This window comes from Curcuma longa, chromosome 16 (genome assembly GCF_044706935.1).
Source record: "Curcuma longa cultivar G26 ecotype Majalengka, Jawa Barat chromosome 16, ITB_CL_G26_1.1, whole genome shotgun sequence".
Lineage (NCBI taxonomy): Eukaryota > Viridiplantae > Streptophyta > Magnoliopsida > Zingiberales > Zingiberaceae > Curcuma > Curcuma longa.
The window spans coordinates 5,271,082-5,288,780 of NC_133876.1; the positions used below are offsets into that span (position 1 = coordinate 5,271,082).

General features: G+C 35.8%; 1 protein-coding gene across 1 annotated transcript; it reads right to left on the minus strand.

Moving 5' to 3' along the window:
- Positions 1-3,125: 3,125 nt before the first annotated feature.
- LOC141846942 (exopolygalacturonase-like) lies at positions 3,126-4,784 on the minus strand. Its single transcript, XM_074734962.1, has 4 exons — positions 4,641-4,784; positions 4,213-4,536; positions 3,624-4,145; positions 3,126-3,533 (listed from the first exon to the last, which is right to left on the minus strand). Exons 1-4 carry the CDS (start codon positions 4,782-4,784, stop codon positions 3,126-3,128), a joined length of 1,398 nt encoding a protein of 465 aa, XP_074591063.1.
- Between the last annotated feature and the right edge of the window lie 12,915 nt (positions 4,785-17,699).

A 17,699-nucleotide genomic window follows, 5' to 3' on the forward strand; every position in this document is an offset into this window, starting at 1 on the left:
ATCTCAAAATTACTTAGATTAGAGAGGCTGGGGAGCTTCTAATATTATCTTACTTACTCTCTTAATTCATAATTAAAGCAATAATTAGAGTTGTTAATTTAGATTGAGCCCGTTGGATTGGTCTGCTTTGTCAAACAATTTAGATGGATTAGGTTAAATTTTTATCAATTCATTTTAAGATGGTTTAAGGTCGGTCAACCCATCTAGGCCTGCATGAGTAGGCTCATGGCGGATTTGAGTTGATCCGCGGATTAAAAAAATTTATTTTTTTCTTTAAAATTTAAAATTAAAGTAGAAAAAACTCAATGAACTAGTAGTTTTCATCAATCTAAATTGTAATCTAAATTTAAAATTTTCAATTTGACCCATTTAATTATAATTCAAACTTTAAAATTTTAAAAAATTTTTATTTTTATTTTTTAAGAAGCTCGTGGATTAGCTAGCTCGTCTAACTCGCAACCCATTTTAAGTTGAGTTGAATTGGAGATTTTTCAACTCGCTAAATTGGTGGATCAGCTTATTCTACTCTGTTATATAATGAATTTATAATAAATTGGCATATCTCATTATAGATTAGTTTATTTGACAGCTCTAGTAATAATGTTATAAGAAAATTTTATTGCATGCTATGAGTGATACAATATTTTAAGATCACGAAGAAAAACCTAATTTAATTTATGAATGTAATTATATTTATATAATAATTATTTATTATAATTTGATTGCTTTAAATATCACTAACCATCTTTATTTGCACCGGAGTTAATCATCTATGCAACACATAGACATGTAACATAGACATGGTCATTAAGAGATGGGATTTTTTAGACAATGAAGATTTAAATTTTACATAGGGTATATTATACTTGAGAAGTTTGAAAATTTTATAATATTAAGTCATTCATCATGATCTATTTGTGCTTTTCGATTTATCTAGTAGTTGGTGGGAAATTTCTGTGGGATTGGACTGATTATCTTGAGGATTAATTGGATCAGAAAAATTGGATATATGGATTATCAATAAAACACTGATGCTGCTATGGACAACACTTTAAGATGCCTGACCTCTCTCTACATGGGATTACTGTGTTGGAAGAAGCCTTCCATGATTTACTTTCCTTCCAAATCATTTGGGGTAGTCCTGGAGGGGTCCTAGGACAAGGGTTATCACCTTTTGCTACAATTGGATTGATGATGAATTAACTTCCATAGACATAACCGAGTTGGTACTCCGGTGGTAGACTGTCACATGAAAACATGGATCAAATACAATCCTTTGAGGAATAAAATTCCTCCCACTTAAAAAGGCCGCTCAATCATTGTGATTTACCTCCTTTTAAATCATTATAAGAGTCAATAATGAGGGACACTTAGGGTGAGTATAACCTTTTGTCACATTGGATCGCCGATGAGTTCCTTCTTTCTTTTCATTCTCGATGACCTTGGTTCACATAGTTGTAGCCCATAGTAGATTTTCACAAGTGTTTGTCTAATTATATTACTACAATCAACATTAAAAAATCATTTATTGTTATTTTTAGAACTTTATTATAAGTTATTAATGGCAACTCAATTGCTTCTTGTGGACACAAATTCTAGTTTCCTAAAATTTCTTCAATTTTCTAATTTGTTCTCTATGTATACATTTTACAGTAAAAAATTGATCAGAATTAAAAGTAACTCCAATTTGAAATGACAATTCAAAATTCAACATATATGCCTATTATAGAAAACATCAAAGTACAATTTTTAGAGCTGATAAAATATCGAATGACAATTCTTAAACGTTACTAATTAGTGCACAATTGAGCTATTCATATAGGTTGGTATGACCAATAAACCCAACCGTACTGCCAATATCTAGGTCAACATGTATGTTTTTTTAATATTAGGTAGATAATTTTCTTTTTAATTTACCTATTGTATAAATCTAGAATATAATTTATGTATAATTAAAAATTAATTTTTAAAATATTCATCTTTAATGAGATTCAAATATTAATTCTCTTAATTGCACCACACTCAAGACGAATTAAACAAGGGTATAATAGATAGTTGTTAATATTAGATCCCACAAGAAAATTGTGATTTAACAACCGAATTATGATTCCATATTAAATAACCGATCTTATTTAACCAAATAAAATTTTCGATCATAAATTAGTGATTGAAAATAATTCTATCATTAATTTGCAATCGAACATTATAATTGGTTGTAAATTAATGATGGAATCTAATTCAATTGTTAATTAGTGCAAAATAATAATTATCTTTAAATTAATAATTGATTATAATATTTGATAGCAAGAATTAATTTCAGTCGCTATATTAGCCACTGATTAAATATGCAATCATAAATTAATAATAGATTTTAAAATTAATTATTAAAATACCAACCGATTATAAAATTTTATTATTAAATTAGTGATCGATTACAAAATCGATCATTAATTAGCGAACGATTGTAAATCATCATTAATTAGCAATCGATTACAAAATCGATCGTTAATTAGCAACCGACTATAAAATCAATCACTAATTTAATAATTGAAATTTTATTCAATGAATTTAAAATTGATCTATAATTAGCACTAAATTTAAAACGACGCAAACCTAATAAAATGTGATCTAGAGAACTAGCTACTTCACAAAATAACAAATTCAAGAAATTAAGAATCATATTAGAATGGGATAAGCAAAATCTCACAGTGTAATCAGTTTATGGAAATGAAAGAATAAAAGCAAAAGGCAACAACAAATTACACCATCAATCTTTTTGTAAATGATAAAATATTAAAAATCAACTAACAACTGGACTAGCTAGAAAAGAAGTTTTTATTATAATTAAGCGAAGATGAGAAAGCAAACTCATCGGAAAATAGCTGCCATACATGCTTACAACTTCTAATTAACAAAGCTGGAATACAAATGGATATAAAACTCTAAACCACTAGCTTCCTAACGAGACTCTCAATGCACATGAACTCGGAGCCATAAAATATGCCGAGCTTGCAGACAAAAAGGCCACAATAAATATAAATGACCTTTTATGTCAACGCTGTACACAAGTGTCAATGGAGAATGTTTATTTATGTAGATAGGCCCAAAGATGATGGATCGATTCATCATTGAGCATTTGCTAGGAGAAGGAGAAGGCCAAAAACAAATAGAGAGAATATTGCATCCGTAGTGGTCGTCATCCTAATGGAGGAGCTCTTCGTCATGTGATCCTCAGAGGAAATATTAGATAAATATTTTCTATGAGAATTAGAAAGATGATGAAAGGATTTAGGAGGGGCCAAGCAAGATTTAGGGTTCATGGTGCCAGAGCTTGTGCCTCGAGCATTGACACAAATTGCTGTTGTGCTTTTGATATGTTGGTCAGGACCGCTATATTCCAACATGATATTGGATAGCTCGATATCTTCACAAGGAAACCAATCACTGCACACGAGATTAATGGCTGCTTCTGTGCTTGATGTTCCTCTGAAGTCTTTAAATTTCACGTCCTTGATCTGAACTTTAGAAGGCTCCTGATGGCAAACAAAAGATGATAATCAATTAATTCATTAATAGTGTGTATATATATGTATATATATAATTATGTTGTAAATATACAATACCGTGGTGTTACACATAGAGTACGGGCAATATGTTTGGTCGATTATGATTGGATTTTGAACACTTATCATGGTGATATTCTGATAGATGAAGTGAGCGGCGAGGAGTGAGGATACAGATGTCTGCCATGTCTTGATCCTGACTCCATTGTCGGACCGATTGAAGGTGCAGCTCGTCACTGTCAAGCCCTCCACGTTCTTGTCTTGCGCGCCTGAGCCGAGGCTGCCCACGCTGATGCCGTGGCCTGGGCCGCAGTTCACGTTGGTGATGGTCACGTTCCTGACGTCTGGCCCGATGGAGATGCAGTCATCCCCTGTGCCGATCGCCGAGTTCAGCACGCTGACGCCGCTGGAAGCGCCGATGTGGATGCCGTCTGTGTTGGGGCTGTCATGGGGAGCTGTGATCGTTACAGAATCGATAATAGTTGTTTCCTTGCACCCATATACAACCATATGGAAGAACTTGCTGTCGATCGAAGAAATGTGGGAAATGCTTCCCTTATTCACGAAGCTCAACACCAACGTCTGCGTAATTTGCTACTGTTGTTAATTATCGATTCAATTACAGACATAATATATATATAAAGATTACCGCAGGGAGTCTCATGCAGTGGTTTTGTGAGCAGTTGTTGAAATGCCAGGATGAAGCTCCTCTCCCGTGGAGGATGCCGCCGCCCGTAATGTTCAGTTCGTCGATGTACCTGAATACGACCCAATCCTTCATAGTACCATCCGTATTCGTGAAGTCATCGAGATTGGTGCTCGCTAGCAAATTTCCGTTCAATTGAATCTTCACTTTTCCGGCGCAATGCCCTTGGAACATCAAGGGACCGACCAAGTACGACCCTTTGGGGATCAACATTGTACTCTCACCTTGTGAATATGAACACGCTGCACTCCATGCGCTCAAAAACGCCTACGTATCACCATGCATGTATATATAATTAATTCCATATATGATGCATATATGGATCTACTATACATCACAGATAGACATAATTAATTAAGTTTTATCCTCACCTTGGAGTCGTCGACTTTAGCATCTGCCTTTGCTCCATAATTCATCACGTTGAAAACACCTTCTCCATTACTGGCGGCAGCTCCTAGTGTCATGATCAGCAGGATGGTGAAGGGGAGAAGATGAATGTTGTGATGTGAATCCATCTTTTAATTAATTATATTACCGTACGTACTATTTCTAAATGATAATGTACGGGATGTATATATAGGAGAGAACGATTGGATTATGTCAATTGGAGTACGTATTTAAAGGAGAACAAGAGGGATTAATTAACTGAGTTATATGCATGGTTGATCTGGTCTAGCGTTTTACGTATTAAAAGGAGAAAAAGAGCGATTAATTGGGTTATACGGTTGATTTAGTCTAGGATTTCAGGATAAAGTCTTTTATCAACATATTAAAAGGAGAAAAAAAGGGATTAATTGGGTTATATAGTTGATCTGGTCTAGGGTTTTAATTAGGATGACTAATAAATTATGTTAACTTTTCCAAACTATCCTCTTAATCTAATTAAAATTAGTATGGAACCAATGTAATAATCGTGTAAAAAAAAGAATTATTTTTTTATCATAAACTTTATTTTATATTTTTTAGTTATATATTTATAATAAATCTCAACTATATATGTATATTATACTTGATTAAAATAAAATTAAAAAATGGTTTTTTAATAATCAAATTGAATCGGTCTAACTTACAATTTTATTCTATTTATTTATTTCATAAATAATTAATATTGAGATGTTCAATCTAATATATATTTTTATTTTTGTAAGATATTTAGTAAGTTAAGATTAATAATTAATCTAACATTTAATTCTGCATCCAATTAGTAATTAAAAAAATAATTAAGTAGGATTTTAATTTAATTAATGATTATATATATATATATATACATATAATTGAAAGTAAAAAATTATTTGACCATCAAATTAATTTTTTATCTTTTGGTTCTATAATGATATATATTTTTTGTAAACTTATGGATTTATACAAAAAAAAAATATTTTCATTGAAGATAGATATAGCTTATATAAGAATAGTTAGGATTGACAGTTTATAAAAACAGTTTAATTATGCATTATTTTTTTTATTTTTGTATCGATTTTATTATATATATTTAAATTATGCATTACTATTTAAAAATTTTTATTTTAATTCTTAAAAAATTAATGTCGGGCCCATGAAATAATCGTGTGAAAAAAGGGCTGAAATAAAAGTGGGATTAATTCTTTTATTTAAGATAAAATTTAATTTATAATCTTTCAATTATTTAAAATAAATATCAACTTTATATACTTTTTATAATTCATTAAATTAAATTTATTTTTGGCATAATAAAATTGAATTGATCTAGTAAAAAAAATAATACAAAAAAAATATTCTCATTGAAGATAATATTTATACAAAAAAAATAATATTCTCATTGAAGATAGATATAGCTTATATAAGAATATTTAGGATTGACAGTTTATATAAAAAGTTTAATTATGCATTATTTTTTTATTTTTGTATCGATTTTATTATATATATTTAAATTATTCACTACTATTTTAAAATTTTTATTTTAATTCTTAAAAAATTAATGTCGGGCCGATGAAATAATCGTGTGAAAAAAGGGTTGAAATAAAAGTGGGATTAATTCTTTTATTTAAGATAAAATTTAATTTATAATCTTTCAATTATTTAAAATAAATCTCAACTTTATATACTTTTTATAATTCATTAAATTAAATTTATTTTTGACATAATAAAATTGAATTGATCTAGTAAAAAATAAATCTAATATTTTATTTAATTTATTATTTAATAAATAATACACAATATGGTAAGGTCGGTCAACTCTAGTTAACTTATCCAAACTATCTTCTTTATCTCTTAATCTAATAAAATTAGTGTAGAACCCATGCAATAATAATGTAAAAAAGGGGAATGATTTTTTATTTAGCATAAATTTTATTTTATATTTTTTTGTAATTATTTAAAATAAATCTCGACTATATATTTATATTGTAATTGATTACAATAAACCTAAAAATTATTTTTTAATAATCAAATTAAATTGGTCTAGAAAATAATTAAATCTACTATTTATTTTATTTATTAATTTGACAAACAATGAATATTGAGATTTCAATCTAATATATATTTTTACTCTTAAGATAGTTAGTAAAATTAAAATTACTAATCGATCTAACTTTTGATTCTTCATCCAACAATTGATTTAAAAAAATAATGAAGTAGGATTTTAATTTTTTCGATTCTATAATATTTTTTTTGTAAACTTATAGATTTATATAAAAAATAATAATAATTTTTTGAAATTTTAGATTTTAAAAAACTATGTCAAACCCATGGCCGAAATAAAAAAATAAGATAAATTCTTTTATTTAAGATAAACTTTAATTTATAATCTTTCAAATATTTAAAATAATTATCAACTATATATACTTTTTATAATTGATTAAATTAAAATTTAATAAAATTTATTTTTGATGTAATGAAAATGAATTGATCTAGTAAAAAAATTAAATCTAATATTTTATTTAATTTTTTTATTTAACAAGTAAGACAAGTGTAAATTTTTAGTTAGATTTCAATTAAATCTAATATTTTGTTATTAATGGTCGAATTATACTAGATAGACTGTTGGTACCAGTAGCTCCGGAAGGATGCAAACTGATATGAGATCGTCGAGGCTAGTGTTCAACACTATCTTCGTAAACGATATTGCTCCGCTACAGGTGCTTATGGATAGCAACAATTCGTTCCCAAGATACAACGACGACGTCTCAGAATAGTAGCACTTCAAATTCCGAGACCAGTGAACCTTCTCATAGGTTTTTGGACTCCGAATGCACAAGATAAGATGAATGCACAAAGAAGAGTAGAATCGATAAATTTAATGAAATTTCTAACATCTGGAGGGATCTATTTATACAAAAGAAAAAGGTAGAATACTCTTTGATGAGTGACTATGTCCTTTGGGCAGGATCGATCTGGATCGTTCGATCTGGAGGGTTGTAACCCTTCAGATTGCCCTCTTAATCCCATCCATCAGATTTGGAGGGTTGTGACCCTCAGATCTCTATTTTGTCATCAACCGTCAGATTTGGATCCAAAGATCCATTCGATTTGACGCTTCAAATCAAGCACCATCACCAGCGGTCAGATCGTGACTCTTTGCCATCCATTCGCCCAGTCAGCAGTCCAGTCATCATCTCTCCTTGCCCACGTGGATGCCACATAGGTACTGCCACGTTACATGCGAGCTTGACACGTATACGCCACTGAGTGCCACGTAGGCACTGTCACATCATCTGGAACATAAATTTAAGCTCCTCAATGCTCCTCGCGATGAAGTGTAAAGTACGCCGACAAAGCGCCCATTGCACGCGTGCGCACGTGGTGCGTGGTGGGCCACGGGTTCACAGGTGCGAGCACCTGCTCACCCATGGGAAAAGAGCACATGGACTTTTTGTGTTAACTCCATTAACACAGCAACATTAATAAGGAAGGAAAACCCATCGAAATTCTCCGATGTGGGACTATTCCCCATGTACTTCCTTATATAATATTAATTAACAATTAATATTATTCTGGGCCGACTTTAAACAATTAATTTCTCATTCATCCTTAATCGGTTTTGTGTAAATTAATAGTCTAAATCTATCTACGCAAAACGTAGATTTTGATTTTGAAGTCAATTATGATTTTCATCAATTGATGGCATTCTGATTTTTTTACAAAATCGTATTGGTCCGTTAAGGCCCCAATATCCAACAATCTCCCACATGAATGGAAATTAATGCAATGCGTGTATGCATGTTGACACTTTTATAAGAGTCCAATCGATAAATCACTGCATCGGGAGAGGTAGCTTGTGGCTTTGAACCTTCTATAGTGGAATGCTATCGAGTATACCTACGCAGTGAACGTGATGTCTTGAACTGCTCAGTTGTTGGTGTATACTAAGACAATAACACCCACACAGAGACCTAGCTCACCTACTTTAAGTTCTCATGGTTGGTTCCGTTTCGACCATGAACACCATCTTGGATTCATAAGTGTTTTATTGAAGCGGCCTGTCTTCACACTCACATAGGTGACACTTCTATCAAGAGTATCCTACCATACTCCACTTTACAAAGGTATAGAATCATTAAAAGCATAAGCTTAACCTCATTACATGTGATAGGACAACACAAATTCATCCTAGGATTGGGATAGAGATAAAATATCTAATGTGCTGTAACATAACTTCTGTAACTTCATTGTCTCATTGAACCAAGATCTTGGGATCTCCAGTCAACAAGGTTGGGTTACCGCTACAGTCATTTTTTGTTGTAGATTTTAATTTCATTCCTCTTGATGAGAAGTATACTTGATCTTGACTTAGCCCCTTCGTAAGAGGATCTACCAAATTATCTTTGGACTTTACATAGTCGATTGCAATCACTCCATTCAAGATCAACTGCCTAATGGTATTATGTCTACGACGTATATGTCATGACTTACCATTATACATACTACTCTGTGCCCTTCCAATCGCCAATTGACTATCATAGTGGATAAGTACGGCGGGCACATGTTTTGTCCATCTTGGAATATCTTCCAAGAAATTTCGTAGTCATTCAGCTTCTTCAGCTGCTTTGTCTAGTGCTATAAACTTAGATTTCATAATTGACAAGCAATGCACGTCTGCTTAGTGGATTTCCAAGATACCGCTCCTCCACCGATCGTGAATACATATCCACTAGTGGATTTGGAGTCTTTTGTATCTGATATCCAATTAGCATCACAATATTCCTCTAACACAGCGAGATATTTTTCATAATGTAATCTGTAGTTCATAGTATATTTCAAATATCTAAGAACTTGCATCAATGTTTTCCAATGGGTGTCATTTGGATTACTCGTAAAATGACTCAGCTTGTTGACCGCACAGGCAATATCCGGGCGTGTGCAGTTTGTGAGATACATCAAACTACCTATTATCTGAGAATATTCCAACTGCGATATGGGCTCACTATGGTTTTTCGCTAAGTGTTGATTTAGATCCATAGGTGTTTTCACTGTAGAGAGATCGTACGCATTAAACCTTTTCAATACCAACTCTACATAATGGGATTGTGTCAGAACTATCCCATCAGATGTCATGAGAATTTTAATTTTTAATATAACATCTGCTTGACCCATATCTTTCATATCAAAATTCTTGGTCAACATTTCCTTTGTAGTCATGATTATCTCATGATTAATGCCCATTATTAGCATGTCGTCTACGTATAAACAGACGATTACATGGCCTTCAGGTGTGTTTTTGACATAAATGTATTTGTCACATTCATTTATTTTGAATTCGTTTGACAACATTACTTTGTCAAATTTTTCGTGCCATTGTTTAGGCGCTTGCTTAAGTCCGTACAACAACTTAACAAGTCGACACACCTTTTCCTCTTTTCCTGGAGCCACGAACCCCTCGGGTTGCTCCATATAAATTTCTTCTTCCAACTCACCATTTAAGAACGCAGTCTTAACATCCATTTGATGTATTTCAAGGTCATACAGTGCTGCGATGGCTATCAACACTCGTATGGACGTAATCCTTGTCACCGGTGAGTAGGTATCAAAGTAATCAAGACCTTCCTTTTGCTTGTACCCTTTGGCTACAAGTCTGGCCTTATACTTGTCAATCGATCCATCAGCTTTATACTTGCATTTTTCGATCCATCAGTTTTATACTTGCGTTTTAGTATTCACTTATAACCTAATGGTTTATTACCAGAAGGAAGGTCCACTAATTCCCAAGTATGATTATTCATGATGGACTCGATTTCACTATTGACAGCTTCTTTCCACATTGGAGCGTCGGGATTAGAGAGAGCTTTACTTAATGTTCTTGGGTCCATTTTTGACATAAAAGTCATGAAATCTGGCCCGAACGATTTCTCAACTCTAGCCCGTTTGCTACGACGTGGCTCTTCGCTTTGATCATCAATAGTCCTTTTATAACAACTAAGTTCAGAAATATCATTTTCTTTCGAACTTCCATTGTTATCACTTTGAACGTTTCCCTTCTTATTTGGGAATACGTTTTCAAAGAATATCGCATTCCTAGATTCTATAGTTGTTTCCACGTGAATATCAAGAATGTCTGACTTGTGAACTATGAAACGATATGCACTACTGTTATGGGCATATCCGATAAATACCGCATCGAACGTTTTAGGTCCGATCTTTACTTGCTTTGGCTTAGGTACTTCGACCTTTGCCAAGCACCCCCACACTTTTAGGTATTTGTATGATGGCTCGCGGCCTTTCCATAGTTCGTATGGAGTTTTATCACTTTTATTGTGAGAGATTTTATTGAGAATGTGATTTGCCGATAATATAGCTTCCCCCCACAAGTTCTGAGGTAAGTCTGAATTTATCAACAAGGCATTCATCATCTCCTTTAGTGTTCGATTTTTACGTTCGGCAACACCATTAGATTGAGGTGAGTAAGGTGCTGTTGTTTGATGGATAATGCCAGATTCTGAACAAAATTCATCAAACGGTGCACCATATTCTCCACCTCTATCGCTACGAATTATTTTAATTCGTTTATCAAGTTGATTCTCAACTTCTATTTTATAGGTTCTGAATGCCTCTAAGGCTTCGTCTTTACTTCTTAAAAGAAAGACATAACAGAACCTCGTGCAGTCATCGATAAAAGTAATAAAATATTTTTTACCTCCTCTAGTTTGCATGAATTTTAAGTCACATAGATCACTATGTATTAACTCTAGAGGAGTCGTTGACCTTTCCACCGAATGAAAAGGTAGTCTCGTCATTTTTGCTTCCACGCACACTTCACATTTGTACGTTTCATCAACATTGACGTTCGGTAATAAATTTAATTTGACGAGATGTTTCAGAGTATTATTATGCACATGTCCGAGTCGATCATGCCATAAATTAAAACACTCAGCAACGTAGCTTGAAGCTTTTATTTTATTACCATCAGATTTGCGGAGTACGGGCATTACAACCATTTTGAGCAAACTCTGTTCTAAGTACCCCTTTCCTACGAAGACATCATTCTTCGTAAGTACAAAGTTGTCTGATTGGAACACTAGTTTAAAGCCGGCCTTGACAAGTGCCGATCCAGAAACTAGGTTCTTCCTGATGTCGGGAACATGGAGAACATCAATGAGTGTTAGCTCTTTCCCAGACGTCATTTTCAGAACAACTTACCCGATTCCGACAATCGGTGAGGTCGTGGAATTGCCCATATAGAGCTTTCTTCCACTTATCAGAGTATACTTGGAGAACATCGCCCTATCTGAACAGATATGACGTGTTGCTCCAGTATCGATCCACCACTGCTTCGGGTTATCCTCCACTGTATTGGATTCAAACATGATCACAGTGAGATCCAGTTCCTCAAAAGAGGTTGCGACGTGGTTCGCAGCATCCTTTGGTCCCTTGGTTGGTTTCTTCGGGCGTCTACAGTCCTTGGACATGTGTCCTGACTTCCCGCAGTTGTAGCACGAGCCCTTGAATTTCTTGACTTGATCCTTCTTCTTGAACTGCTTCGGCTTCTTGGCGTTCGGCTCAACCAGGTTGGACATCTCGTCGACAGTCCGCTTCGTTCCTCTAGAGTCGGATAACTTTCGATTATTCTCCTCTATTCGTAGCCTTAGAATCAGGTCTTCAAGCCTCATCGCCTTTTGCTTGTGCTTGAGGTAATTTTTGAAATCTTTCCATGGCGGAGGGAGTTTCTCGATTACCGCGGTTACTATGAACGACTCATTCAGCTTCATGCCTTCGGTGTCAAGATCATGCAGTATCAATTGCATGTCTTGGACTTGAGATGCTACACTCTTGGAATCCACCATCTTGAAATCTAAAAATCGACCGACGATGAATTTCTTCAATCCGGCACTTTCGATTTTGTATTTCTTCTCAAGTGATTCCCACAGAGATTTTGCCATCTCCATCGGACTATATATACACGTTATACAACATGTTGTCCAATGCATTGAGAACATAGTTGCGACACAGGAAATCTCCGTGCGACCACGCATCGCAAGCAGCCTTGCTACCTTTTGTAGCGGCTGGCGTGTCTTCACGCAAAAATCGTACGAGGTTTAGCATTGTCAGATAAAATATCATCTTTTGCTGTCATCGTTTGAAGTCAGCTCCGTTAAACTTCTCTGTCTTCTCTCCGTGCAGAATTGTTGTTGGCGGAATGGCGATCGGAACGGTTGGCGAGTGCAAAGTGCGCCGACAAAGCATCCATTGCGCGCATGGGGGGTGGCGGGTGGCGGGCCGCAGGCTCATAGGTGCGAGCACCTGCTCGCTTGTGAGAAGAGAGCACATGGACTTTTTGTATTAACTCCATCAACACAGCAACATTAATAAGGAAGGGAAGTCCATCGAAATTCTACGATGTAGGACTATTCCCCATGCATTTCCTTATATAACATTAATTTATAATTAATGTTATTCTGGACCGATTTTATTATTATATATTTCCTCTTTTATTTATTTGTCACTCACACCCATCAAAATTGTTTATTTATTTATTTACCAAACCTCTTTATTATCGTCCTAAGTAGTACAGAGAGGTCCGGGTCGTCTCTCTCGGACTCAATGACCGAAAGTTTATTCTAGACTGTTGCAAGGAAATCAAATCGTAAATCCTATCTACACATCATACATACAACACACATTTCACAACTACAACTTATTCAAACAATATATACAACCTCATTTGTTCATGAACAGTAACCACACCTCAATAGTCCAACACCTAGCATAATCTCATGCAATTCCAACCGAAGCATTTGATACAACAAATCATTGGGTTAACCCATTGGTTCCAATTCAACCAGTAAAAACACAGAATGACAAATTGATTCAACTCAATACAATGCTATCATTAACATCCTGCCTAAACACCATTTGATACAATCGCTAACAAGACAACCAATTTGAATTCAACTTCTCATTCAACATGAATCAACCGAATCAATTCCATTTAAATACATGCATTAACATCGCAACCAAAATAAAAATCCACATTCAAATCATCAAGCATCCATAACCGAAACTCAACTTCAACAATAGAGAAAGGAGCTAGGTTAAAAGTTAGGGTTAGAGTGAATTAGGGTTAAGATTAGAACGGGTTAGAATTCAGTGCTATTTACAGTGCAAAGTTTATATACAGTGAACAGACGGGGGTTTTTGATACAAGAACAAAAAGAACAAGATGCAAAACAGCATAAAGGAAGAAGACAGAATAATGGATGACAGTGGGGGGATTGAGGAATTCTTCCCTTTCTAAACCAGCACAGAGCAAAAAACGGCAACCATTCCGACTGCTAGCACCCACAAGACGGCGAAGCTTCGCTGGAGAACCCCTCACAGCTTGGCACGATTGGAGAAGACGCAGGCGGATCCTTCAACCGCTGGTCTGACACCCTGCTGAACCACAGACAGAACATCAGGAAAAGGAACTGGAAACTGACCCTTACCTGGCCCCATTTCCGGTGACGGTGACTTCGAAGACGACCGACGACCTCCGCTGAACCACAGACGAAGTCCGGATGCTTTCCCTACTGCAAATCGCAGACAAGCTCCGACAAACCTCCGGCGCTTCTGAGGAGGTGGAAAGGCGAGCTGTCTCCGGCTGCCACCGTTGGAGCAAATCGCCCACAACGGAGCCGGCGACAGAGGAAGGAAGAGCGACGCGAGCTGCAATCGGAGGAGCTGCTGACCTTTGCTTTGCACTGAACAGAGAAGAGAAGAGGGACGGCGAGGCGCACGGCGGGGGCTCAGGACCGCGGCGGCGACGAGGAGAAGACGAAGATGAATAGTGCTCGCGATGAGATCGCGAGAAGCCCCCCTAACGGTGTAATCGATTCCGCCATTTAACCTAACTTGCTGAACCGGCGAAATTCCTGCGCTGAACCGCTGAATTGGACCGGCTGAAATTGATTTGAACCAGATGCAGCAAGTGGGCCGGGCCGAATTTGTTTGGGCTTGAACAGTGGGCTGCAGATTTGAACAGTGTCGAGCTCAATTAATTTGGGTTGATCAGGATTTGGGCTTTTAGGCTTGATTTGCCTGGTTTAGTGAAGTGGGCTTGACTTGAACCCAAATTGAAACCAAATTAATTCTGATTGAACCATTTTGAAGCTAAGTCGAACCCGAGTTGAGCCAAGTTGATTTTCCTTCCAATTTGGACCTCAAAATATGATTATCTTCATCCTAATTTCTTGAAAAATTAAATACCATAAATTAATATCAATAAATACCTTAAAATAATAAGAAAATAGAATGAAGATTCAAATTTCATCAAAGACAAAGAATACAGTAAAAGCCCAATTTATGCTATAAAAGATGGCTAAGCCGATCCAAAATAATCCTAATCTATCCGGTCAAATAGCTAGTTATCAGGGCCGCGGGCTCATAGGTGCGAGCACCTGCTCGCTCGTGAGAAGAGAGCACATGGACTTTTTGTATTAACTCCATCAACACAGCAACATTAATAAGGAAGGGAAGTCCATTGAAATTCTACGATGTAGGACTATTTCCCATGCATTTCCTTATATAACATTAATTTATAATTAATGTTATTCTGGACCGATTTTAAACAATTAATTTCTCATTCACTTTTAATCAGTTTTCAGCAAATTAATAGTCTAAATCTATCTACGTAAAATGTAGATTTCGATTTTGAAGTTAATTACGATTTTTTTATCAATTGATAGAATTTCAATTTTTTCACAAAATCGTATTGGTCCATTAAGGCCCCAATATCCAACATAGATAAGGAAGTCTCGGAGGCATAGGATCACCTGATAGACACAAATTTAGATTTTGACCGACTAGAATCAAAAACTTATTCAATTGATATAGTTGACTAAAGGTCAAGTCGACTTTGCAATCAATTCAAATTGAAATGTAAATTAAGATAATGATTAAAATTATTCAAACTAATTAACTTACATATCCTCTTGATCAACTTAAAATTAGTGTGAAACCCATGCAATAATAATGTAAAAAAAGAATGGTTTTTTATTTAGCATAAACTTTATTTTACATTTTTTCAATTATTTAAAATAAATTTCAACTATATATTTATATTGTAATTGATTAAAATAAATTTAAAATTATTTTTTAAAAATCAAATTGAATTGGTCTAGAAAATAATTAAATCTATTATTTTATTTTATTTATTTTATTTATTTGGCAAACAATGAATATTGAGACGTTCAATCTAATCTTTTAGTTAATTAGATTATCGAATTATTTCTAAGTGCTAGATAATATATGAGGAGAGTAAATATGAGAGAACGAGTGGATCGTGACAATTGGAGCACGAGAGTCATTTATCAACGTATTGAAAGAGGAAAAGAGGGATTAATTGGGTTATATGGTTGATCTGGTGTACGATTTTAGGATAGAGTTCTTTATCAAAGTATTAAAAGGAAGAAAAGAGAGATTAATTAGGTTATATGGTCGATCTGGTTTTAGGATGACCAATAAATTAGTTAACTTATCCAAACTATCCTCGTAATCTACTTAAAATTAGTGTGGAACCCATGTAATAATCGTGTAAAAAGGGAATTATTTTTTTATCATAAAGTTTATCATTAAAGGTTTTTGTAGGATCGATACACGCGCTAGAGGGGGGGGGGGGGAATAGCGCGTGTCGCTTTTTCGCTTTCGTTCGTTTTAACTATAAAATACTGAGCAGCGGAATTAGAAACAAAAGGCAGGGGACACGCGGGATTTACTTGGTTCCTAACCCCCCAGGGTTAGTACGTCCAAGGCCTAATCACGGGAGGCGCCCGTCCACTAATGGTCTCCTTTCCGAACCGTGTTCGGAGGCGGAGCAACCCGTCTTACAGTCCAATAGGCAATACAAATAAATGATAATTGAAAGGACAAGTAAGAATGAAAAACCAAACAATTTGCCGCCGATCCGGAAGTCCGAGCACCGCGTACTCCTCCTGGATCTTCCCCGGTAGCACGTGCCTGGTCTCGTTCGCGTTCGGTAGCAGTTCTGGTTGGAAGGCGGATGTTAGAATTATCTTCCTCTGGCTGCTGCTCGAAGGCTTCTTTTATAGCCCGCCTGAGTCGACTCAGATCCCTATCTGGGTCGACTCCAGATGACGTGGCAGATAAAGCTTTATCCCGTTCGCCGATTTCTTCTCTGAGTCGACTCATCTTGACTCCTGGGTCGACTCCAGCTTGTGTGGCGTCAGCGGCGATAAGAGCTTGACTCTGCGTCAGCCTGAGTCGACTCAAAACCCGATCTGAGTCGACTCCAGTGCCGAGTCGACTCAAAACCCGATCTGAGTCGACCCAGGTTTGACCAGAGTTGACTTTGAGCTTTGACTTTGGGTTGACTTTGCTTGCTTCACCTCTGCTTTTCCCTCTTGCTTCCAGCTCCTGGTTCCTGCAAGACAAGCATACAAGCAAGCAAATACAACAACCTAAAGTCTTACCTAGTGGGGTCTAACTTCAGATTTCTACCGAAATCTTGGGTTAGCCTAACCCACTCCATTCTGGAGAATTCATGCCAACCAAGTCCTCCAGACTTGTTGGACTTGTGCTCGGCTCTGTCGTTGCCCCCCAGGACTTGAACGCAACTGATCCTCCTGATCAGTCCATTCTTCTGCTGCAACTTGATCCTCCTGACCAAGTCCAGCCTTCTGCAACTTGGTCCTCCTGACCAAGTCCAGACTTCTGCCTGGTGCACTTTGACTCTGCCAAGACTTCTGCCTGATCCTCCAAATCAGGACTTCCCTTTGCCTAGCCTACAACTAGGACTTTCCCTTGCCCAGCTTCACTCACCAGGACTTCCCTTGCCCGATCGTCCAGATCAGGACTTCCACTACCTAGTCTAACCGACTAGGTCTTCTTGCTCACTTCCACACACCCAAACATCAGGTCCTGTTTGGGTCACCCCTTGGTCAAACTGACCAGACTTAGGTGTATTGTCAAACATCGAAACACTAGGCAAGATCTTAGTGCATCTTGCACCAACAATCTCCCCC